This window comes from Musca domestica, unplaced genomic scaffold (genome assembly GCF_030504385.1).
Source record: "Musca domestica strain aabys unplaced genomic scaffold, Musca_domestica.polishedcontigs.V.1.1 20, whole genome shotgun sequence".
NCBI classification, from domain to species: Eukaryota; Metazoa; Arthropoda; class Insecta; order Diptera; family Muscidae; genus Musca; species Musca domestica.
The window spans coordinates 10,253,367-10,276,788 of NW_026712250.1; the positions used below are offsets into that span (position 1 = coordinate 10,253,367).

The 23,422-nt window shown below is 34.5% G+C and overlaps 1 protein-coding gene across 1 annotated transcript; it reads left to right on the forward strand.

The window, feature by feature from the left end:
- Nucleotides 1–7,539: 7,539 nt before the first annotated feature.
- Nucleotides 7,540–20,034, forward strand: LOC131802355 (putative uncharacterized protein DDB_G0283223). Its single transcript, XM_059122535.1, has 2 exons — nucleotides 7,540–7,692; nucleotides 19,777–20,034. The coding sequence occupies exons 1-2, from the start codon at nucleotides 7,540–7,542 to the stop codon at nucleotides 20,032–20,034; spliced, it is 411 nt and encodes a 136-aa protein (XP_058978518.1).
- The last annotated feature ends 3,388 nt before the right edge of the window (nucleotides 20,035–23,422 follow it).

The window sequence follows — 23,422 nt, forward strand, 5'->3', positions numbered from 1 at the left end:
AATCCTTGAAAAGCTATTCTTTAAAAATCCACGTTTTTTAAAGTCCTTTAAATCCTCGAAAATCTATTCTTTAAAAATCCACGTTTTTATAGTCCTTTAAATACTTGAAAACTTATTTTTTAAAAATCCAAGTTTTTTAAGTTTTCTTAAAAAATCCACGTTTTTTTATAGTCCCTTAAATCTTTGAAAACCTATTCTTTAAAAATCCACGTTTCTAGCCCTGGAAAAACTTGAAAATCTATTTTTTAAAAATCCAAGTTTCAGGTAATGGTAATCCTTCATCCACGTCTTTTTAAAAAATTTACTAAAAATCCTTGAAAATCTGTTCTTCAAAAATCCACGTTTGGGGTCCTGGAGAACCTCATTTTCAAAAAAAAAAAAAAAAAAATAAATAAGTCTTTGAGACTTTTTAAAAATTTTATGTGTTTTGTACTGAGCGTCCTTAAGAAGATTTTCTTAAAAATTTACATTTGTGGAGCTCGAAGTCCTGGAAAAGATTTGTTTTTTAAGAATCCTCGTTTTTGGACCGGGAAACCCTTGAAAATCAATTTTTTTTTAAAATCCAGGTTTTTATAGCTTTAGTTGTTTTTTTTTTACAAAATTTACGTTTTTGGTCTTATATAAATCCTTGAAAATTTGTACTTCAAAAATTCACTTTTTTTTGGTCCTGCAAATCCGAAAAATCCTTAAAAACCTCTTTTTCAAAAAACAATCGATTTTAAGCCTCAAAGTCTGTGAGACGTTAAAAAAACATGTTTTTGGTACTGAAAGTCCTTAAGAAGATTTTCATAGGAGATTTCTTTGAGAATTCAGGTTTTCGGCCTTGAAGGTCTGAAAAGATTTTTTTTTATAAATCGTCATTTTGTGCCCCTTACAGTCTTTTGGGAGATTTCCTTGAAAAATATAGGTTTTGTTTTAATATCCAAAGTAATGTTTTCTTTTAATTTTTCATAAAAACTTCGTTTTGAGGTCATGGAGGTCCTTTGGGAGACGTTTTTAAAAATTCAGGTTTTATGTTCCTGGAAGTTCTTCGGAAATTTTTTCTTCTTGAAGTTTTATGTTCCTAGAAGTTCTTAGGAAATATTTTTTTCTTAAAAAGTTACATTTTGGTTTGTAAAAGTCCTTCAGACTCCATTATCTTGTCCTTAAAAAGCTTAACAATTTGGCATCAGATACTCACCCATCTCAGGGGAAAATTTCCAGCATCTGCAAAAGAACGCAAGAAAATATATATTTAATAAAAATCTTGTCATATGAAATCCTTTGGCCAAAACTCATAATGCCTATCTCCCAGCAGGATGGGAAAGGGAGAAAAAAAGAATTCGAAACAAAAGAACCAACTGTGATTAATACATTGCTTTAAAGATTACGAACACCAGAAAAAAAAAATAATAACATTCTCAAATATTTGCAGCTTTTCAACACTTTTACACCAGGCCACACCTTTTGTTTGGCTTTAAGGCCAGGTCAGGGGCGTGGCAAAGCTAACTTTCGGGGAGAAAGAAATATAAAAAATTCAGAAAATGCCATTCCAATTGCACAGGATCTCAGATTGCTGGAGGGACAATCAAAATCTCCTTGGGTATTAGTATTCCCTTTGTGACCCACCTACGCCCCTGCCCGGTTACCATAGAAATTTATTAATTGTTACCACTTAAATGCGAAGGAGTGCAGAGGTATAATTCCAACTCTTTGAAAAGAATTTTTATTTTTTATACTTTGTGGCTGTTTTAATGATCGCTGGGTTTGAGGGGAAAATTGGGGGGGTGAGGTGTGTCTAAAAGTGTTGCTTTTGAGTTGTCAAATTCATTAAAAAAAAAACGTTACTGGTGTCCCAGAAGGAGGACAAAGAGGTGAGAATAAATTTAATGTTGCCACAGATAAGATGTCATTAATTACTCTTTGAAGATTTCAAAGAAATCGAAATTTTTTGTATTAAAGATTGGTTGTTTGATAGGTCTGAAAATATTTTAAAACGATTCAAAGACCGTTTTGAAAATATTTTCAATAAATAAAGATTTGTGGTTTTGGAAATCTTTGAAAATATTTTTTTATAATATCTACTTTTGTCCTTAAGAAAATATCCTTTAAGAAATCCACATTTGAAGTCTTTCCGGAAATATTCTTCGAATGTCAGGCTTAAGGTCGAGAATGTTCTTCAAAAGTTGTTGATAAAAATTGTCATTTATTTTTATAAAAGTCCTTCTGAAAAGGTTCTTAAAAAATAAACATTTCAGGTCCTAAGTGTCACAAATGTTGTCCTTACTGTCCTCCTAAAAATATTATTAAAAATATATATAAAATATACAACTATAAAAGTCCTTAAAATAGTCTTCCATATCCTGGTTTATGGCTGGGAATGTCCCTATAAGAATATTCTTAGAAAATCCAAGTTTAAGGTTAGGAATGTCCTTCTTAAAAATTTATTAAAAATCACTTTTGGACTGGGAATACTCATTCAAAAAGTCCTTCAAAAAATTGTCTTATAATGTCCACGTTTATAACTAGAAATGAGCATCTGAAAATGTTCGAAAAAATTCTTAAGACTATGCATGTCCTTGCAAAACTATTCTCAAATAAATCCATGTTGAAGGCTGGAAATTTTCTTCTAAAAATGCTTTAATAAAAAAATTATAATAATATTTTCACGTTTCAGACTAGGATTGCATTTAAAAGAATTGCTGTAAGAAAAGGTGGAAATATCCTTTTCAAAATTTTCATTAAAAAATCAAGGATTAATGCTGAAAAAGTCCTCTTAAAAATAGTCCATTCAAAATTCAATTTTCGGGCTGGGAATGCCCTTCTAGAAATTTTCTTAAACAAATCATGGCTCTGGCTGGGAATATCCTTTAAGAATTTTTCTTTAAAAAACCAAGTTTCGGGATGGGAATGTCCTTATTTTCTTAAAAAATCCACGTTTCGGGCTGGGAATGTCCTTCTTTTCTTAAAAAACCACAGGTTTGGTGCTGGGAATGTAATTTCAGAATTTTTCTTAAAAAATCCAAGTTTTGGGCTGGGAATGTCCTTTTAGATTTTTTTTAAATCCAACTTTCGGGCTGAGAATGTCCTTCGAGAAATTTTCTTTAAAAATCCACGTTTGGGGCTGGAAATGTCCCTTCAGAAATTTTTTTCACGAATTAACATTTAGGTCTTGGAAAAAAAATTTCTTAAAAAATCCATGTTTCGGGCTGGGAATGTCCTTCGAGAAATTTTCTTAAAAAATCCACGTTTCGGGCTGGAATGTCCTTCTAGAAATGCTCTTCAAAAATCCACGTCTAGGGCTGGAAATGTCCTTCTAGAAATGTTCTTAAAAAATCCATGTTTCGGGATGGGAATGTCCTTATTTCCTTAAAAAACACAGGTTTGAACCTGGGAATGTCATTTTAGAAATTTTCTTAAAAGATTCAAGTTTCGGGTTGGGAATGTCCTTTTAGATTTTTTTTAAATTCAAGTTTCGGGCTGGGAATGTCCCTTCAGAATTTTTTTCACGAATTAACATTTAGGTCTTGGAATATCCTCCTAAAAATTTTCTTAAAAAATCCATGTTTCGGGCCGGGAATGTCCTTCGAGAAATTTTCTTAAAAAATCCATGTTTCGGGCTGGGAATGTCCTTCGAGAAATTTTCTTAAAAAATCCACGTTTGGGGCTGGGAATATTCTGCCAAAAATGTTCTTAAAAAACTCACATTTAGGGCTGGGAATGTCCTTCAAGAAATTTTCTTAAAAAATCCACGTTTCAGGTTGGACATGTCCTTTTAGAAAATTTCTTAAAAAAATCCATGTTTCGGGCTAGAATTTTCTTAAAAATCCACGTTTGGGGCTGTGAATGTCCTTTTAGAATTTTTTTTAAAAATTCACGTTTCGGGCTAGGAACGTCCCTCCAGAAATTTTGTTTTACAAATTAATGTTTAGGGCTTGGAATTTTCTTCTAGAAATTTTCCTAAAAATACACGTTTTGGGCAAAAAATGTCCTTTAGAATTTTTCTTGAAAATCCATATTGAGGGCTGTGAATGCTTTCCTAGAAATTTTCTTAAAAAAATCATACTTAGGGCTGTGAATGTCCCTCCAGAAAATTTTCACGAATTAACGTTTAGGGCTTGGAATGTCCTCCTAGAAATTTTCTTAAAAATCCATGTTTCGGGTTGGGAATGTCCTTCTAGACATTTTCTTAAAAATCCACGTTTGGGGCTGTGAATGTCTTCTTAGAAATTTTCTTAAAAAACACACGTTTAAGGCAAAAATATATTTTTAAAAATTTCCTTTAAAACTAAAGTTTAAGGCTGACATGGTCCTTCTAAAAATTTCCTAAGAACTCCACATCTATGGCTTAGAAAGTCCTTCCAAAAATATTTCTTAAAAATCCACATTTAAGGTTATAATAGCCCTCCTTAGTTTTCTTAGATAGCCTTTTAAAGTTTCTTAAAACGTCCTCGGTGAAGGCTTGGAATGTACCTCACAATTTTTTTTGAGAAAATATTCCTTAAATTTCCTTATTTGTTGCCCTGAAGATCCTTGAGAAAATATTCATTAAAAACTCGTCATTCATTAAAAATTCATCATTCCTGAAGGTCCTTGAGAAAATATTTTTTAAAAATCGTCATTTGTTGTCCTGATGGTCCTTGAGAAAATATTTTTTAAAAATCTTTATATGTTGCCCTGAAGGTCCTTGAGAAAATATGCTTTAAAAATCCGCGTTTCTTGTGCCAAAGGTCCTTGAGAAAATATTCTTTAAAAAATCCATGCCTGCTGGTCCTTGAGAAAATATCCTTTTGTAAATCCCCGTTTCTATTAGTCATTACGACAAATATTCTTCAAAATTCAAAAAAAAAATTTTCTTGTGCCTCAGGTACTTGAAAAAATATTCTTTACAAATCCTCGTTTGTTGGCCTAAATGTACTAGATGAAATATTTTTTAAAAGTTCCCATTTATTGTGCTGAAGGTACTTCAGAAAATATTCTTCATATATCCTTATTTGTTGTCCTTAAGGTCCTTGAGAAAATATTCTTAGAAAATCGATGTTTTTTGTGCTAAAGTTCTTTGCGAAAATATTCTTTAAAGATCCTCATTTGTTGTCCTGAAGGTCCTTGAGGAAATATGTTTTTAAAAATTTGTTGTCCCGAAGGTCTTTGAGAAAATATTCTTAAAAGATCCTCATTAGTTCTCGTGAAGGTCCTTCAGAAATTATTCTTTAAAAAAGCCACGCCAGTTGGTCCTTGAGAAAATATTAATTAAAAAGTCTGGCCTGTTGGTCCTTGTGACAAATATCCTTTGGAAAAATCCACGCCTGTTGGTCCCTTTTGACCAATATCCTTATGAAAAATCCACGTCTGTAGGTCCTTGAAAAGGTATTCTTCTGAAAAAGTAGTCCTTGTGCCAAATATACTTTAAAAATCCACGTCTGTTGGTCCTTTAGAAAATATTCTTTAAAAGATAAAAGCATGTTGGTCCTTGAGAAATTATCCTTCTAAAAAATCTATTTTACTGTTGGTCCTTGAGAAAATATACTTCTAAAAACTCCACGCTTATTGGTCCTTTAGAAAATAGAATCCACGCCTTTTAGTACTTTAAAAAATATTCTTTAAAAAACCACTCCAATTGGTCCTTGAGAAAATATTCTTTAAAAAAACACGCCAGTTGGTCCTTGAGAAAATATTCGTTAAAAAATCCACGCCTCTTGGTCCTTCAGAAGATATCCTTCTGAAAAAGTGGTTCTTGTGACAAATACCCTTAAAAATCCACGCCTTTTGGTCCTTGTACCAAATATCCTTCAAAAATCCACGCCTTTTGGTCATTGTACCAAATATCCTTCAAAAATCCAAGCATTTTGGTCCTTGTACCAAATATACTTCAAAAATCCATGACTTGTGGTCCTTGTGCCAAATATCCTTAAAAAAATTCACGCCTCTTGGTCTTTATACCAAATATCCTTCAGAAAATCCACGCATCTTTGTCCTTGTGCCAAATATCCTTAAAAAAATCCATGCCTGTTGGCCCTTGAGAAGATAACCTACTGAAAAATGGTTCTTGTGACAAATATCCTTAAACAACTCACGCCTGTTGGTCCTTGAGAAGATATCCTTCCTTTCCTTTGAAAAATCCACGTTTCTGTGAGTCCTTGTGACAAATTTTCTTTAAAAAATCCAATCCTATTTGTCCTAGAAAAAATATCCTTCTGAAAAATCCACGTCTCTTGGTTCTTGAGAAAATATCCTTCTGGGAACTTCACGTTTTTGTTAGTTCTTGCAACAAATATTCTACGCCTGTTGGTTCTTGAGAAAATATCCTTTAAAAATGCAAGCTTCTTGGTCCTTGATTTTTTTTTTTTTTCAAAAAATTCCGCTCTTTTGATTTTGTGAAAAAATTATTTGTAAAACCCTTGTTTCTTGTTGTTCCCTGTCTCAAACCCCTTATTGAACCCATAATACCTTTTCCATTGTGTTGCCTTACAAACCAGAGTGCCGAAGAAGAAGAGGAACAAAAAACTGAACTGTTTATAAATTTGATGTATTGATCCGCATTGAAATTGCAAGGCAAGAAAAACAACAACAAAAAATTCATTTGTAATTTCGTTTCATTTGAGGGTGCCGTACCTTAATTGGTTAGCGCGTCGGAGCATTATTAAACAACGATGAAGACGAAAAACGACGACGTCGAAGACGAAGACAGAGCAGCAGCGGCCTCCAAACAAAAAAATAACCGCAAAAAGAGCAGGAGTTTGAAAAGGAAGGGATATCAAATCTCACCGATGAAAACTGAATTGAATTGAGGCAACAGACAAAAAAAAAAATTACACCTGAATGTTGCAATAGCTGAGAGTGTGTATGTGTGTGCGGCAGTTTTTTTTTTGTTGGTTCGGCCAGCTTAGGCCAATTCGTTGCAGTGTAATTATAACGAATCGCCTGATTTTAGTTAGGTTTTTTTAGGTTATTTTGTGGTCATGTAGTTGCTAGGCTTTTTTTTAGAGGCTAACCTGGCCTGACCGACCACGAAGCAAAAATAATTGCTGTTGTTGGTGGTGGTGTACAGTAATTACAGCAGATGGCGCAAACGGCAAAGCCAGCAGAGTTTAATAACGCCAAAAGCAATTACAAGTGTTTGCCACATACGAGACAGCGGCGAGGAGGAGGGGGTGGAGGATGAGAAGCGAGCGTAAATGCCTTCCCCAAATGCAAGGAGGAGCCAAGTGGCCGGTTCAGGTCGTTTTCCGAAATCTAGGGTTAGAGGAGTTCACTCAATGGCCAAACCACAAACCAGCCATGCCATGCAAACCAAATTCTGACAAACCGACTGAGGAACTGGAAATTTTTAAAAAGCCCATAGAGCCAATTAAAATTAAATTACAATGTCCACTTCACGAGCAGGAAGACGAAGACGTCGACGAACGAAAGAAACGAAAAATAATAAGTTAACAACTTAAATTAGTATAAAATACATAATGATATCTTAAACTCCAGTAAATGGAGCTTTCGAGCGCTGAACTGCTCCGCTGAACTCCAGTGAACCGCACAAGGCAAAGCATAGCTTAGCAGCCGCTTGAAATGAACTGGAGCTCATCCCAACGAGAAACCAATGAGATTACCATGACAGAACATGCTAATAATAATAATAATAACAATGATGACGACAATGAGAGCTCAAGCGACAAATACAATGACAATAACAACAACAAAGATAACAATGTGACTGCGAACGTACGACCCATTCAAATGAATTGCAATTCAAATGAATAGCTCTGTCTTCCATATTCATGGCAAATCGTCTAGGCAATATTTCACTTCAGGCATGGCAGGAAATATTTTTTTCCAGCAGGCCCTGAGAAATTTTCAACGATTTTATGGGGCACTTAAGTAGGATTTATCTAAAGAAAGTTTCAAAAAAGACGGAGATTTTTGAAAAAAAAAAAAAAAATGAAATTCCAAGATCCTAAAAAACAAGGGTTCTTTTGGGAATAAATTTTCAAGGACCAACAGTAATGGAACTTTTTTTCAGACGATATTTTCTCAAGGACCTTACTATTGATCCTTGAAATTAAAAGTATTTTACCAAGGAACCCAGAAGATTTTCTAATAAGAACCAAAGCAAGGATTTTTGGGAAATAATTTTCGATCTTAATATTGGTCCTTGAAATTAAAAGTATTTTACCAAGGATCCGAGAAGATTTTTTTTTATAATAAGGACCAAAGTAAGGATTTTTAGGAAATAATTTTTCAAGGACCAACAGTAGTGGGGCTTTTTTCAGACCATACTTAAAGACCAATGGAGAATGGAAATTTAAAATCATACATATTTTTTTCAAGGATTCACAGAAGGACCAACCGCATTTAAAAAAAAAAAATTTCAAGGACCAGCACGAACGCAGATTTTTAAAGGAATATTTTCAGAAGAATCAAAAGAAGTTAAATTTTAAAAATTGATATTTTTTGCCAAGGATCCACTTTTTTCAGAGGATATTTTCTTAAGGACCAGTAGAAGTGAAATTAAAAAAAATAGTTTACCAAGGATCCACAGAAAGGAAAACATTTTTTTATAAGGATCCACAGAATTGAGAAGTTATTCCTCTAAGGACCATACGTATTTAAAAAAAAAAAAAATAAAACATTTTTCAAGGACCAGCACGAACGCAGATTTTTTTAAGAATATTTTCTGAAATGAAAAATGAAATTTGAAAAATAGATATTTTTTGCCAAGAATCCACAGGAATGAGAAGATTTTCCTCTAAGGACAAACCGTATTTTTTAATTTTTTTTTCAAAGCAAGGATTTTTAGGAAATATTTTTTCAAGGACCGTAATGGAGCTCTTTTTCAGACGATATTTTCTCAAGGACCAATGGAGAATGGAAATTAAAAATCGTATATAAATTGCAAAGGATCCACAGAAATGAGAAGTTTTTTCCTCTAAGGACCAACCGTCTTGGATTTTTTTCAAGGACCAGTTTGAACGCAGATTTTTTAAGAATATTTTCCCAAGGATCAATAGAAGTGAAATTTGAAAAATTGATATTGAAAGATCAACAGAAATGAAAATATTTTCTTATGAGGAGCAAGGATTTTTAGGGAATTATTTTTCAAGAACCAAGAGAAACGCAGCGTTTTTCAAACGATATTTTCTCAAGCCTCAATAGAATGGAAATTTAAAATCATATATATTTTGTCAAGGATCCACAGAAATGAGAAGTTTTTCCTCTAAGGACCAAAAGACTTGGAATTTTTTTTTAAATATTTTTTTCACGGACCAGCACGAACGCATGTTTTTTTTTTTTGAGAATATTTTCTCCAGGATCAATAGAAGTGAAATTTGAAGAATATATATTTTTTTGCCAACCATCCACAGAACTGAAAATATTTTCTTATAAGGAGCAAGGATTTTTAGGGAAGTATTTTTCAAGGACAAAGCGAAACGCAGCTTTTTCAGACGATATTTTTTTTCAAGGACCAGCCCGAAAGCATTTTTTAGGAATTTTTTCTGAAGGATCAATAGAAGTAAAATTTGAAAAATAGATATATTTTGCCAAGGATCCACAGAAATGAAAATATTTTCTTATAAGGAGCAAGGATTTTTAGGAAATTATTTTTCAAGGACCAAGAGAAACGCAGCTTTTTTCACAAGGACCAATAGAAGTGAAATAAAAAAAAAATAGTTTTCCGGGGACCCACAGAAAGGAAAACATTTTTTATAAGGACCAACCGTAGTGGATTTTTTGAAAAATATTTTTCCAGGACTAACAGTAACGGAGCTATTTTTCAGACGATATTTTCTCAAGGACCAATAGAATGGAAATTTAAAATAAAAAAAAATACATTTTGCCAAGGATCCACAGAAATGAGAAGTTTTTTTCCTCTAAAGACCAAAAGTCTTGGATTTAAAAAAAAAAATTCAAGGACCAGCACGAACGCAGATTTTTTAGTACTACTTTCTGAAGGATCATTAGGAAGAAATTTTAAAAATTGATATTTTTTGCCAATGATCCACAGAAATGAAAATATGTTCTTATAAGGAGCAAGGATTTTTAGGGAATTATATTTCAAGGACGGAGGGAAACGCAGCTTTTTTTCAGACGATATTTTCTCAAGGACCAATATAAGTGAAATTAAAAATATATATATATTTTGCGAAGGATCCGCAGAAAGTTTTTTTATAAGGACCAACCGTAGTGGATTTTTTAAAAAATCTTTTTTCAAGAACCAACAGCAAAGATCTCTTTTTCAGACGATATTTCCTCAAGGACCAATAGAAGTGAAATTAAAGAAATAAATATAAATATTTTTTGCCAACGATCCGCAGAAATGAGAAGATTTTTTAATAAGGACCAAGAAAGGATTTTTAGGAAATAATTTTTCAAGGATCAACGGTAATGGAGCTCTTTTTCTGACGATATTTTCTCAAGGAATAATAGAATGGAAATTTAAAATCATATATATAATTTGCCAAGGACCCACAGAAATGAGAAGTTTTTACTCTAAGGACCAAAAGTCTTGGATTTTTTAAAAAATATTTTTTTCAAGGACCAGCATGAACGCAATTTTTTTTAGGAATATTTTCTAAAGGATCAATAGAAGTGAAATTTTAAAAATTGATATTTTTTTTGCCAAGGATCCACAGAAATGAAAGTATTTTCTTATAAGGAGCAAGGATTTTTAGGGAATTGTTTTTCAAGAACCAAGAGAAACGCAGCCTTTTTTCAGACGATATTTTCTCATGGACCAATAGAAGTGAAATTAAAAAATTTGTTTACCAAGGATTCACAGAAAGGAAAACATTTTTAATGAAGACAAACCGTAGAACAACAGTAACGGAGCTCTTTTTCAGACGATATTTTCTCAAGAACCAATAGAAGTCAAATTAAAACTAAATTATATATTTACACAAGGATCCACAGAAATGAGAAGATTTTCTTATGATATTTTTTCAAGGACCAACCGAGCCATAGGCTTTTTTTCAGACGATATTTTCTAAAAGACCAATAAAAGTCAAATTAAAAAAACCTTAAAGTGGATTTTTTAAAGAATATTTTCTCAAACCAACTGAAGCGAAAATTATTTAGAGAAAATTTTCTCAAGGACCGACATAAACGTGGATTTTTTAAACTATATGTTCTCAAGGATTTTCAGGATTTCAGGATTTCAGGATTTTTAAGGACTTTTTAAAGAAAATGTCTTAAGGACCAGCTGAAACGTGTTTTTTTCAAAGAATATCTTCTCAAAAAAAAAAAAAAAAAAAATCAAGGATTTTTTAAAGAATATTTTCTTAAGGACCAACTGAACAAACAAACAACAGGACAAACAAACGTGGGATTTTAAATACATTTCTCAAGGATTTTCAGGACGGGCCAAAACCCAGGACTTAAGAAAGTATTTTTCAAGGACTTTCAAGACGGGCCAAAACCCTGGACTTAAAAAAGTATTTTTCAAGAACTTTCAGGACCGACAAACGTGAACTTTTCTAAAATATTTTTGAAGGACTTCCAGAGCCAAAAACATGGACTTAAAAATATATATTTCAAGGACTTTCATTATTAATAAACTTGAAAATTTAAAAAATATTTTTCAAAGATTTTCAAGACCAAAAAATGTAAACGACCAAAAACGTGGACTAAAAAATATTTTTTCAATGACTGTCTGGATCGACAAACATGAAATTTTCTAAGATATTTTTTCAAAGACTTTCAGGACAGACTAAAATCAAGCCTTTAAAAATATTTTTTCAATGACTTCATCACCAAAAACGAAATCCTAAAAAATATTTCCTTAAGGACTAGGACGAGGAGGACTTTTAAAAAAATTTCTTCAAAAAGTTTCACGGCAACAAACTCTAGGGCCTATAAACGGATGTTTAGGACTGAAACCTGAATTAAAAAAACGTACTTTTTTCGAGGACATTATTAAAAGCCCTAAATATCCTTTTATTAACCCCAGTTTTTTGGTTCAAAGAGTCATTGAATTTTTTTGTTTAATTTGGGGAGTTTTCAAATATTTTTTCGAAGGCCGATTTTCAGGACCAAAAACGTGAATTAAAGTAACGTACTTTTTCACGGACATTCAGGACATTATTGATAGCCCTAAAATTCCTTGAAAAAGAATTTTTTATAATTTTTATATTTGCAAGTCCTGAAAATTATTTTTATTTAAATCCACGTTTTTGATCATGAAATCCCAAAGACTCAAGGGCATAATAAAGGATTTTCTAGAACAAAAACGTGAATTAAAAATAAATTACTTTTTCACGGACATTCTGGACATTATCGGAGCTATCGATAATGTCCATGGCTATCGATAATGTCGAAAAGTCCATGAAGAAATATTTTTTAAAATATCACCATTGTCGGCCATCAAAAAGTCCTTGAAAAAACATTTTTTAAATTCTCGTTTTTGTTTTTTGTAGATTTTTTAAAATAATTTCCCAAAGACCGAAGGGTTTACAAACATGGATTTTTTAGAATATACTCGGATCCACAAACAGGAATACTTGAGAAAACTACAAACATGAATTTTTAACAGAGTTTTTCCCAATGACCTTTAGAACCCTTAATGTAGATTAAAAAAATATTTTCTCAATGGGCTTTTAAAGCCCTCAACTTAGAGTTTATACAATACTTCTTTGACGGACTTTTTGGGCGCATCAAAGTGTTTTTTTTTAATTTTCCAAGGGCACTTAGGATCCCAAACGTGTATTTCAAAATATATTTTTTCAGGGTCTTGTGGGTCCTTAAACTCATTTAAAAAAAATAGAAGGCTATTAAGAACTTTAAGGATCAAAAACACTGATTTAAAAAATCAAGGACTTTAAGCACCATGAACGTTAATCTTATAATCTTAAGGACTCAACGTGTGCTTTGGTTTATATTTTCCTCAAGCCCTCAATTTTATTAAAGAAAATCAATGTGTATTTTGAAAAACATTTCTAAAGCTCTTAAATTTAATTTTTTTATTTTATTTTTTCAAGGACTCAATGTGGATTTTTTTCAAAATTTTGATTTATTTTTGTTTTTTTTTTTTAATATTTTTTAAGGTTATTTTTTCAGGACATTTAAAGAAAATTTTCCCCTTTCCGAAACGTGGATTTTTAAAAATATCTTCTCAGCATGGATTCTTCAATAAAATATATTTTTATATTTCCCACCTTAGGCCCCATCAGACCTCCACCCCCCATCTCCACCCCTGCCGGCATTCATTTGCAAAAATCCGACTTGAAGTCAATCCATACATCCATATGTATGAGCATTTAAATGAGAATATTCAAAAACAACAACGACAGCAAAAACAACAATTACAATGGCAAACGTGAAAAAAAGGTGAAGAAGATTCCTCCAGCCGAAAGGCAGCTGGGAGATGCGGTAGCGGACAAAGACAACAGTTGAAAGAAAGAAATTGATGTATGTTCGGGCACCCTTTTCACAAAATGTTCAATAGAGCCGGTGATGATAATAATAAGAATAACCTTAAAAACAAAAAAGCAACAGCAACAACAACAACAACACCAAAAAATAATAAAACAAATGACATTCAAAGTTAGGAAAAAATTGAACTTGTCACACACACAGGGGCGGCTATGCGCAGCACCCATTTAGAAATTGTCTCAAGCGAAGAATCTAACCGCAAAACTTAAAGAGTCCATATGTTTTGCGTCCCTAACAGAGAGGGGCTCAGGCTCAGCGGTGGTGGTGATGATGAGGAGAAGCAGGACATTATCGACACAAAGACTGGGGGGACAGACAAACGTTCGAACAAAAAGATGACGATGATGATGACAATAAAAACAAATGAAATGTCGTTTTTTTGGCAACGAGGCAAAAAACTATCGGAGAAGATCTATAGGAAGCAGTCGGTCACCAACCACCAACGGCTGCCGTATGCCAGCAGCAACAACAACACCGAAAAATATCCACACGAAAAAAAACTGTGAATTCAAAGATCGAAATGCGTAACTCACGCCAAGCCAGGCTATCAATAACAACAAAAGAACCGTAAACAAAAGCCTAAATTGTTGGTCATACCTTCGTCGGCAGGGCATTCCGAGTTCCTGCCATGCATGCGAATCAGATGGTCGGTTGTGTGGTTCGAAGGAAGGAATGGGTGCCTGTGTCTGGGGTGCAGGTAAATTGTTGTTAGACAATGATATTTTTGCCACTGACTTTGATGATATTCCAAGCACCAATGGACACCAACTGGAGCATGGAACAGCAATAACAATAATAACAACAACAGAACAGGACAAAAGAATCGACGCTTTGTTTTTTTTGGGAGGGAGGGAAGAGCAGAGAAGGAGCAGGAAATTAAAAGCCAAAAGGAACAGTTGGTTTGGGGAGAAAGTGTTCATAGATATCAAATATCGTAAATACTCAATGGGTTGCGGCTTTCCCGCAAATCGTAAATATCGTCATTATTTTATGACAAAAAAATTACGATATTAAAATATAGTGTAATTTTTTCATTTTTATATATCGTAAAAAAATTATAATATTTTCATTGGGATATTGTAAGAATTTTGATTTACGATATTAAAAAATCATCGTTATTTGACTTCTTTAACAAATTAAGAACAGAATAGAAATAAAAATACGATATTGAAATATCGTATGCATTTTTACCATTTATTTTTTTTTCATTTTAATATATCGTAAAAAATTGTAATATTTTCATTGGGATATTGTAAGAATTTTTATTTACGATATTAAATTATCATCGTTATTTGACTTCTTTAACAAATTAAGAACAGAATAGAAATAAAAATACGATATTGAAATATCGTATGCATTTTTTACGATTTATAAAAAATGTAAAATTTTCAATTACGATATTATAATACCGTAAAAAAGTGCATTTAACATATTACAATATCCTTGTATTTTTATTTACGATATTAAAATATCGCTATTATATTATCACTATAGAAAATGAACCTACGATACCTGAATATCGTGTGTATCATATTAATATATCGTAAACGTTTTCAATAATAATATTGAAATGTCCTAATAGAAAATGAACCTATGATAGCTGAATATCGTGTGCATGTTTTATCATATTAATATATCGTAAACATTTTCAATAATAATATTGAAATGTCCTAAAAAAGCTACGATATTAAAATTTAGTGTATAGTTTGTAATATCGTAAAAAAATTAAAATTTTCATTAAAAAATTTAATTTACGATATTAAAATATTGTCATTTTTATCGTAAAATAAAAAATTAATTTTTATTTTTTTTAAGTTTTTTTAAAAATTTTCAATTACGATATAAAAATATGGGAAAATTTGAATTTCGAGATATTCGAATAACAAAAATTCATATACGATACTAAAATATCGTCATTACTTATTACAAAAGAAAAAAAATTAAGCTGCGATGTTAAATTATTTCGTAAAATATTTCAATTGCGGTATTAAAATATCGTCCTTATTTTATAACGGTGTAAAAACTAAGTTACGATTTTAAAATGTCTTTTTTTAAAATATCGTAAAAATTTCCAAAATGTAGCAACAAATTCGCGGCATTAGAAGATCGTAAAAATTTAGATTTACGATATTACAATATCGTAAAAAATACGATATTAAAAAATTCTCATTATTTATAACAGAATAAAAAAATTAAGCTACAAAATTAAAATATTGGGGAATTTTTTGCTTTTTAAAATAAAAAAATTTATTTACGGTATGAAAGCATCAAACATTTTTAATTTACGATCTTGTCATAATTTTATCACGAACAGTATTTGCTTTTACATATATTGCATTATGAGGTTACGATATTAAAATATCGTGTACATTTTTACCATTTTTAAAAATTTTACGATTTTTATTTACGATATTAGAATATTGTTAATATTTGTATTTGACATATTGGAATATTGTAATAATTTTTTTACGATATTAAAATATCGTTTATCTTCTTATAAAAATGAACCAACGATATCAAACTGTTTTGTGCATTTTTTACCGTGCTCAAATATCGTAAAATTTCCAAAATATAAAAAAATTGCATTCGCGTCATTAAAAATCGTAAAAAATTGCATTTGAGATATTAGAATATCGTAAAAAATTACTTACTATATTAAATAATTGTAAGTTTTTATCACAAAATAAAAAACGAAGCTACGATATTAATATATTGTGAAAATTTCTACCATTTCAAATGAAAAATTTTCAATTACGATATTCAAATATCGTAAAATTTTGCAATTGCGATATTAAAAACTGTAAAAAGAATTGCATTTACAATATCAAAATATCGAAAATTTTTTATTTACTTATTTCTAAAATCATGTCATCATTTTATAACAAACAATATTTTTTTACGATATTAAGATAGCGACATTATTTTGCCACGGTAAATAATCTATGTTACGATTTTAAAATGTTACATATATTTGTAATCATTTTAAAACATCGTAAACAATTATGATATTGCCATTTTTGAGATTTCTGTATTAAGATGCCATAATATCGTAAAAATTTCCATTTACGATCATCATTATTTTCTCACAGAGTAAATAGTGGGGCTACGACATTATGAAATCGTATACATTTTCATACCATTTCAATTACGATATAAGAATATCGTAAAAATTATCATTGAAGATATTACAATATTTTTATTTACGATATTTAAATATCGTCGTTATCCTATCAGTTAATAAAAAATGAACATGTACTTTTTTACCATTTAAAATATCGTAAAATTTTCAAAAATATAGTGGACATTTGTTTTCACGACATTAGAAAACCAAAAAATGGCATTTGCGATATTAGAATATAGTTCAAAATTCATTTACGATATTGAAATGTCGTTAAATATTTTCGCACAGAATAAAAAGTAAAGCTACGATATTTATATATCGTATACATATATATTTTTTACCATTTTAGAATATCATAAACATTTTATTTTATGGTATTAGAATATCGTAAAAATGTCAATTTACGATATAAAAATATCGTAATAATTTTGTCACGAAATAAAAAATGATGATGCGATATCGAATTATTGTGTAAATTGTTTACTATTTTTAGATAAGGTAAACCTTTTCAATTACGATATACAAAAAATTGCATTTAAAATATTAGAATATCGTAAACATTTTAATTCACGATATTAAAATATCGTGTTTATTGTATAGTAAAATAAACGAACTAAGTCATGATATTTAAATATGATGTAAATTTACTACCATTTCAAAAATTATATATTACGATATTAGAAATATTTACGATATTAAAGTATTGTCATAATTTTTTTCGTTTTTCAAATTCTACTACAGTCGTTATTTCATGTATCCGATATTGACAAATTGTCCAGTCGTCATCAAAATCATGAAGCAAAAATATTTATCGTAAACTATGTTTTACGACTTAAAATTTTATAAAAATCTTCATTTACGATATTAAAAAAATTTTGAGAATTATTCTTATTTAAAAAAAATATATCACAATTTTTTAGTTACGATATTGAGTGATTGTGTATAGATCCTTCATATAAAATATCGTAAACATATAATTTACGATATAAATAAATCGTTTTTCAAATTTATTGTAGTGGAAATTTCTTATATGCGGTATTGGAATTTTAGTTATTCGTTATCAAAGTCATAATGCTAAAATATTTATCGTAAAATTTATTTTAAAACTTAAAATATTATAAAAATCTTCACATACGATATTAAAAAATTTACGATTTTTTTTAAGATATTTAAATATGACAAAATTTTTAAAATACAATATTCAATTAATTAATGTAGAATATTAAATAAAAAAAATAATTTACGATATACACATATCGTTTTTCAGTCGGCATTTTTACTTGCATCCCATTAAAACATCTCCACGTTATCCTCTACTCGTCCAATCTCTTGCCACGCACTGTCATTAATTATCCCCCTCAAATGGTCGAAACGACAAAAATCCACGGCGACTAAAATTTAATCCATTTGAAAACTATCCAACACGCTTGCCCTATCTTTCACCTCCAATCGTTATGCTCATGTTCAGCAACATGTTAAATATGGGAGACAAGCTTTCGTCGTTGTGCGAACATGTGTGTGTGAGTCTTTAAATATTTTAAACAAATTTGCAGAAAATTGTCGAGATCGTTATAAATTTCCAACTTAGAGGCGGCTTTCTTTGCCCTTCATCGGCAAAGGCAATTCACAGGCTTTAATTGTTTTGGCAAACCATGGGTCGGTCGTTCGATCTTTGGCTTTACCCATTTCGATCGTGTTCAACAAGGCCAACTGATTAAATGATGCTTTTGTTTGTAGAACAACAAATTAACAAAAGACTTTTGTTTTCTGGAGAAAAGGAAAAAAAAATTCTCCTCGTTTCCATTTCCTTTGGGCAATTAAAAACGCTTTGAATTCGAGGTTAAGACAATGATGCCTTGGCAGAATTCGGCATCAAGTTTTAATTATCAGGCCTGACAACAATGAATGTGATCCACTAGCACCATTGCAGCCAAATCCCAAGGCGTATCAATTAAAAAATTCTTTGGGCGATTTTGCAAAATCCGGTGAGGGAGGAAGGGTTTAAAGAGAAAATCACAAAAACTGGAATCATTCTCAAATCTACCATAGCCTGAGGGGTTAAAATTAATTAGAGTATTGGTCTAAGGTTAAATTGAAATGAATACATTTGTTTAAATGGGAGAGAAGGGAGATGAAAGGACACCATGAAAAAATTTCGCTATAGATGAGCTTTTTAGGTCGTCTCCATATAGATTAGCTTTAGAGGTCATTTTCAATAGACGAGCCGGAGGTCGTCTTTCCAGACGAGCGGGAGGTCATCTTCAATAGACGAGCGGGAGGTCGTCTTCAATAGACGTGCGTGAGGTCGTCTTCAATAGACGAGCGGGAGGTCGTCTTCAATAGACGAGCGAGAGGTCGTCTTCAATAGACGAGCGGGAGGTCGTCTTCAATAGACGAGCGGGAGGTCGTCTTCAATAGACGAGCGGGAGGTCGTCTTCAATAGACGAGCTGGAGATTGCCTTTCCAGACGAGCTGGAGGTCATCTTTCCAGACGAGCTGGAGGTCATCTTTCCAGACGAGGTGGAGATCGTTTTTTCTAGACGAGCTGGAGATCGTTTTTTCTAGACGAGCTGGAGATCGTTTTTTTTTAGACGAGCTGGAGATCGTTTTTTTAGACGAGCTGGAGATCGTTTTTTCTAGACGAGCTGGAGATCATCTTTCCAGATGAGCTGGAGATTGTCTTTCCAGACGAGCTAGAGATTGTCTTTCCAGATGAGCTAGAGATTGTCTTTCCAGATGAGCTGGAGATTGTTTTTCCAGACGAGCTGGAGCTCGCCAGCTGGTCTGTGGAGACCAGCCTTCATTGCCACCTGGTCTATGTAGACCAGCCTTCATTGTGGCTAGTCTATGGAGACCAGGTCTACGGAGATCAGCTCATTGCCAGCTGGTCTATGGAGACCAGCCTTCATTGCCAGCTGGTCTATGGAGACCAGCCTTCATTGCCAGCTGGTCTATGGACGAGACCAGCCTTCATTGCCAGCTGGTCTATGGAGACCAGCCTATGGAGGAGCTAAGCTGATCTATGGATCAGCAGTGTATGGAGACCAGCTTCTAGCCAGTTTGGTCGCTAAAAGCTGGTCTATGGGGACCAGCTTCATTGCCAGCTGGTCTATGGAGACCAGCTTCATTGCCAGCTGGTCTATGGAGATCCCAGCTTTACTGCAGCTGGTCTATGGAGATCCCAGCTTCATTGCCAGCTGGTCTATGGAGATCCCAGCTTCATTGCAGCTGGTCTATGGAGATTCCAGCTTCATTGCCAGCTGGTCTATGGAGATCCCAGCTTCATTGCCAGCTGGTCTAGGGAGACCAGCTTCATTGCCAGCTGGTCTATGGAGATCCCAGCTTTACTGCAGCTGGTCTATGGAAATTCCAGTTTCACTGCAGCTGGTCTATGGAGATCCCAGCTTCATAGCAGCTGGTTTATGGAGATCCCAGCTTCATTGCCAGCTGGTCTAGTGAGACCCGCCTTCATTGCCAGCTGGTCTATGGAGACCAGCCTTCATTGCCAACTGGTCTAGGGAGACCAGCCTTCATTGACAGCTGGTCTATGGAGATCCCAGCTTCATTGCAGCTGCTCTATGGAGATCCCAGCTTCATTGCAGCTGCTCTATGGAGATCCCAGCTTCATTGCAGCTGCTCTATGGAGATCCCAGCTTCATTGCAGCTGCTCTATGGAGATCCCAGCTTCATTGCAGCTGGTCTATGGAGATCCCAGCTTCATTGCAGCTGGTCTATGGAGATCCCAGCCTTCGTTGCAGCTGGTCTATGGAGACCAGCCTTCATTGCCAGCTGATATTTGGAGACCAGCTTCTTGCCAGCTGGTATATAGAGACCAGCTTCATTGCTCTATGGAGACCAGCTTCATTTCCGACTGGTCTATGGAGACCAGCTTCATTTCCAACTGCTCTATGGAGACCAGCTTCATTGCCAGCTGGTCTATGGATACCCGAATCCTCATTGCAGCTGGTCTATTGCCACCCTTCATTGCAGCTGTCTGCCTTGCCAACTGGTCTATGAAGACCAGCTGCCTTGCCAAGTGGTAAATGGAGACCAGCCTTCATTGCCAGCTGGTCTATGGAGACCAGCTTCGATTCAGCTGCTCTATGGAGATTGCAGTTGGTCTTTGGAGATCCCAGCTTCATTGCCAGCTGGTCTATGGAGACCAGGATTATTGGCAGCTGATCTATGGAGACCAGCCTTCATTGCAGCTGGTCGTATGGAGACCAGCCTTCATTGCAGCTTGTCTATGGAGACCAGTCTTCATTGCAGCTGGTCAATGGAGACCAGCTTCAATGCCAGCTGGTCTGTGGAGACCAGCTTCATTGCCAGCTGGTCTGTGGAGATCAGCTTCTTTGCCAGCTGGTCTATGGAGACCAGCTTCATTGCCAGCTGGTCAGACTAGCTTCATTGCCAGCTGGTCTATGGAGCCCAGCTTCATTGCAGCTGGTCTATGGAGACTCCAGCTTCATTGCTAGCTGGTCAATGGAGACCAGCCTTCATTGCCAGCTGGTCTATGGAGACCAGCCTTCATTGCCAGCTAGTCTATGGAGACCAGTTTCATTGCCAGTTGGTCTATTGAGACCAGCTTATGGTCAGCTGGTCTATGAAGACCAGCCTTCATAGCCAACTGTCCTATGGACACCAGCTTCTGGGCAGCTGGTCTATGCCAGCGTGGAGACCAGCTTCTAGCCAGATGGTCTATGGAGACCAGCCTTAATTGCAGCTGGTCTATGGAGATCCTAGCTTCATTGCAGTTGGTCTATGGAGATCCTAGCTTCATTGCAGCTGGTCTATGGAGATCCTAGCTTCATTTCAGCTGGTCTATGGAGATCCCAGCTTCATTGCAGCTGGTCTATGGAGATCCCAGCTTCATTGCAGCTGGTCTATGGAGATACCAGTTTCATTGCAGCGGGCCTATGGAGACCAGCCTTCATTGCCAGAGGGTCTATGGAAACCAGCCTTCATTGCCAGAGGGTCTATGGAAACCAGCCTTCATTGCAGCGGTCTATGGAGATCCCAGCTTCATTGAAGCTGCTCTATGGAGATCCCAGCTTCATTGAAGCTGCTCTATGGAGATCCCAGCTTCATTGAAGCTGCTCTATGGAGATCCCAGCTTCATTGAAGCTGCTCTATGGAGATCCCAGCTTCATTGAAGCTGCTCTATGGAGATCCCAGCTTCATTGAAGCTGCTCTATGGAGATCCCAGCTTCATTGAAGCTGCTCTATGGAGATCCCAGCTTCATTGAAGCTGCTCTATGGAGATCCCAGCTTCATTGAAGCTGCTCTATGGAGATCCCAGCTTCATTGAAGCTGCTCTATGGAGATCCCAGCTTCATTGAAGCTGCTCTATGGAGATCCCAGCTTCATTGAAGCTGCTCTATGGAGATCCCAGCTTCATTGAAGCTGCTCTATGGAGATCCCAGCTTCATTGAAGCTGCTCTATGGAGATCCCAGCTTCATTGAAGCTGCTCTATGGAGATCCCAGCTTCATTGAAGCTGCTCTATGGAGATCCCAGCTTCGTTGAAGCTGCTCTATGGAGATCCCAGCTTCGTTGAAGCTGCTCTATGGAGATCCCAGCTTCATTGAAGCTGCTCTATGGAGATCCCAGCTTCATTGAAGCTGCTCTATGGAGATCCCAGCTTCATTGAAGCTGCTCTATGGAGATCCCAGCTTCGTTGAAGCTGCTCTATGGAGATCCCAGCTTCAGTCCAGCTGATCTATGGAGATCAGCTTTAATCCAGCTGCTCTCTGGAGTCCGGCTTCAATCAAGCATTTGTTCTGTAGATGCAGCCAGTGGCAGGTCTTTGTAGAAGGCGAAAAAGAGACATATTTGCTTGACCTAATTTTTTATAGACCCCTTGAAACCAAAAATGATTTATGGTCTTCCCACAGCCTAATGTGGGCTCCTTAAACCATCATTTTACTCCTTGTTTGTTTAGCTTGTTGTTGCGACGTGTTGTTAAGGGGCGTTTCCTTTTTGCAACAAATCTCCGGCTACTTAGCAGGATATTTTGGAACCTCCCACTTTGTGTTTTGTTTTTTTTTTCGGTTCCTTCGTTTTCTCCATCCTCCACATCGGGAGCGCATAATGTCATTTGGAAAACTGGCGGAAATTTGCAGCAACAACAACAACTCCAACCCATTAATGGTTGGCTGCTAAGCATATTCATTATATTCGTAGGCTGTGCACCTTGTTGTTGTTGTTGCCGTGTCCATAATAAGCAATGGTCTCTAGACAGTTTGGAGACTCAAAGAGCAGCCATGGCAGGCAAGAAGCATCTTTTGTTTAGCCTCTTCCAATTATTTTCTTCGCTTAATAAGTTCGACGAGTCAATGTTTGTTTTAGCATTGGCTGATGATGGTGTCTTTGTCTTTGCTTTGCCTGCCTCTCTGCTTTCCTGGGATGTGTGTGCGTCCATTGCCGGATTTGCCAAATGAAAGTTTCATTGAAAATGTCGACTACTTTGTTGTTGTTGTATTTTTATTTTATTTTCCTGAGCAACGTTTGCTTCTTCTGCGTCGTCTTTTGTCCAATTATAATCATGTACGCGCATTGATGTATGGATTGTATGGAGAGGGGGGGCAGAAGGTTCCCCCTCCGACCATATGAATATTTCATACCCCCCCTCCTCATCGTATCCCTCTCCCATCCAATGGATGCGTTAAAATTCTCTCATTGTCTACAGCCATTATGGCTTTTCTTGTAGCTTAGTTAGGAGGCCTTACCTTTGGAATATTTTGCAGAAATAATCTTCTTTTACAGAAAACAATGAGCCACACATACACACAAACACTGAGGTTCACACACACACACATTGCCAACGAAGAAGAAGAGACATTTACACGCCGACGCTCCTCAGTGTCATTGGAACCGTATATTCTAAATGGTATTGATGTGGCTGGGC

What these genes read in the sequence shown, in the direction of transcription:
- LOC131802355 (XM_059122535.1), top strand. Translation starts at nt 7,540, where the DNA reads ATGAACTGGAGCTCATCCCAACGAGAAACCAATGAGATTACCATGACA. An exon ending in ATAACAATGTGACTGCGAAC is followed by an intron (nt 7,693 to 19,776) that starts GTACGACCCATT and finishes CTTCATTGCCAG; the next exon opens with CTGGTCTATGGAGATCCCAG.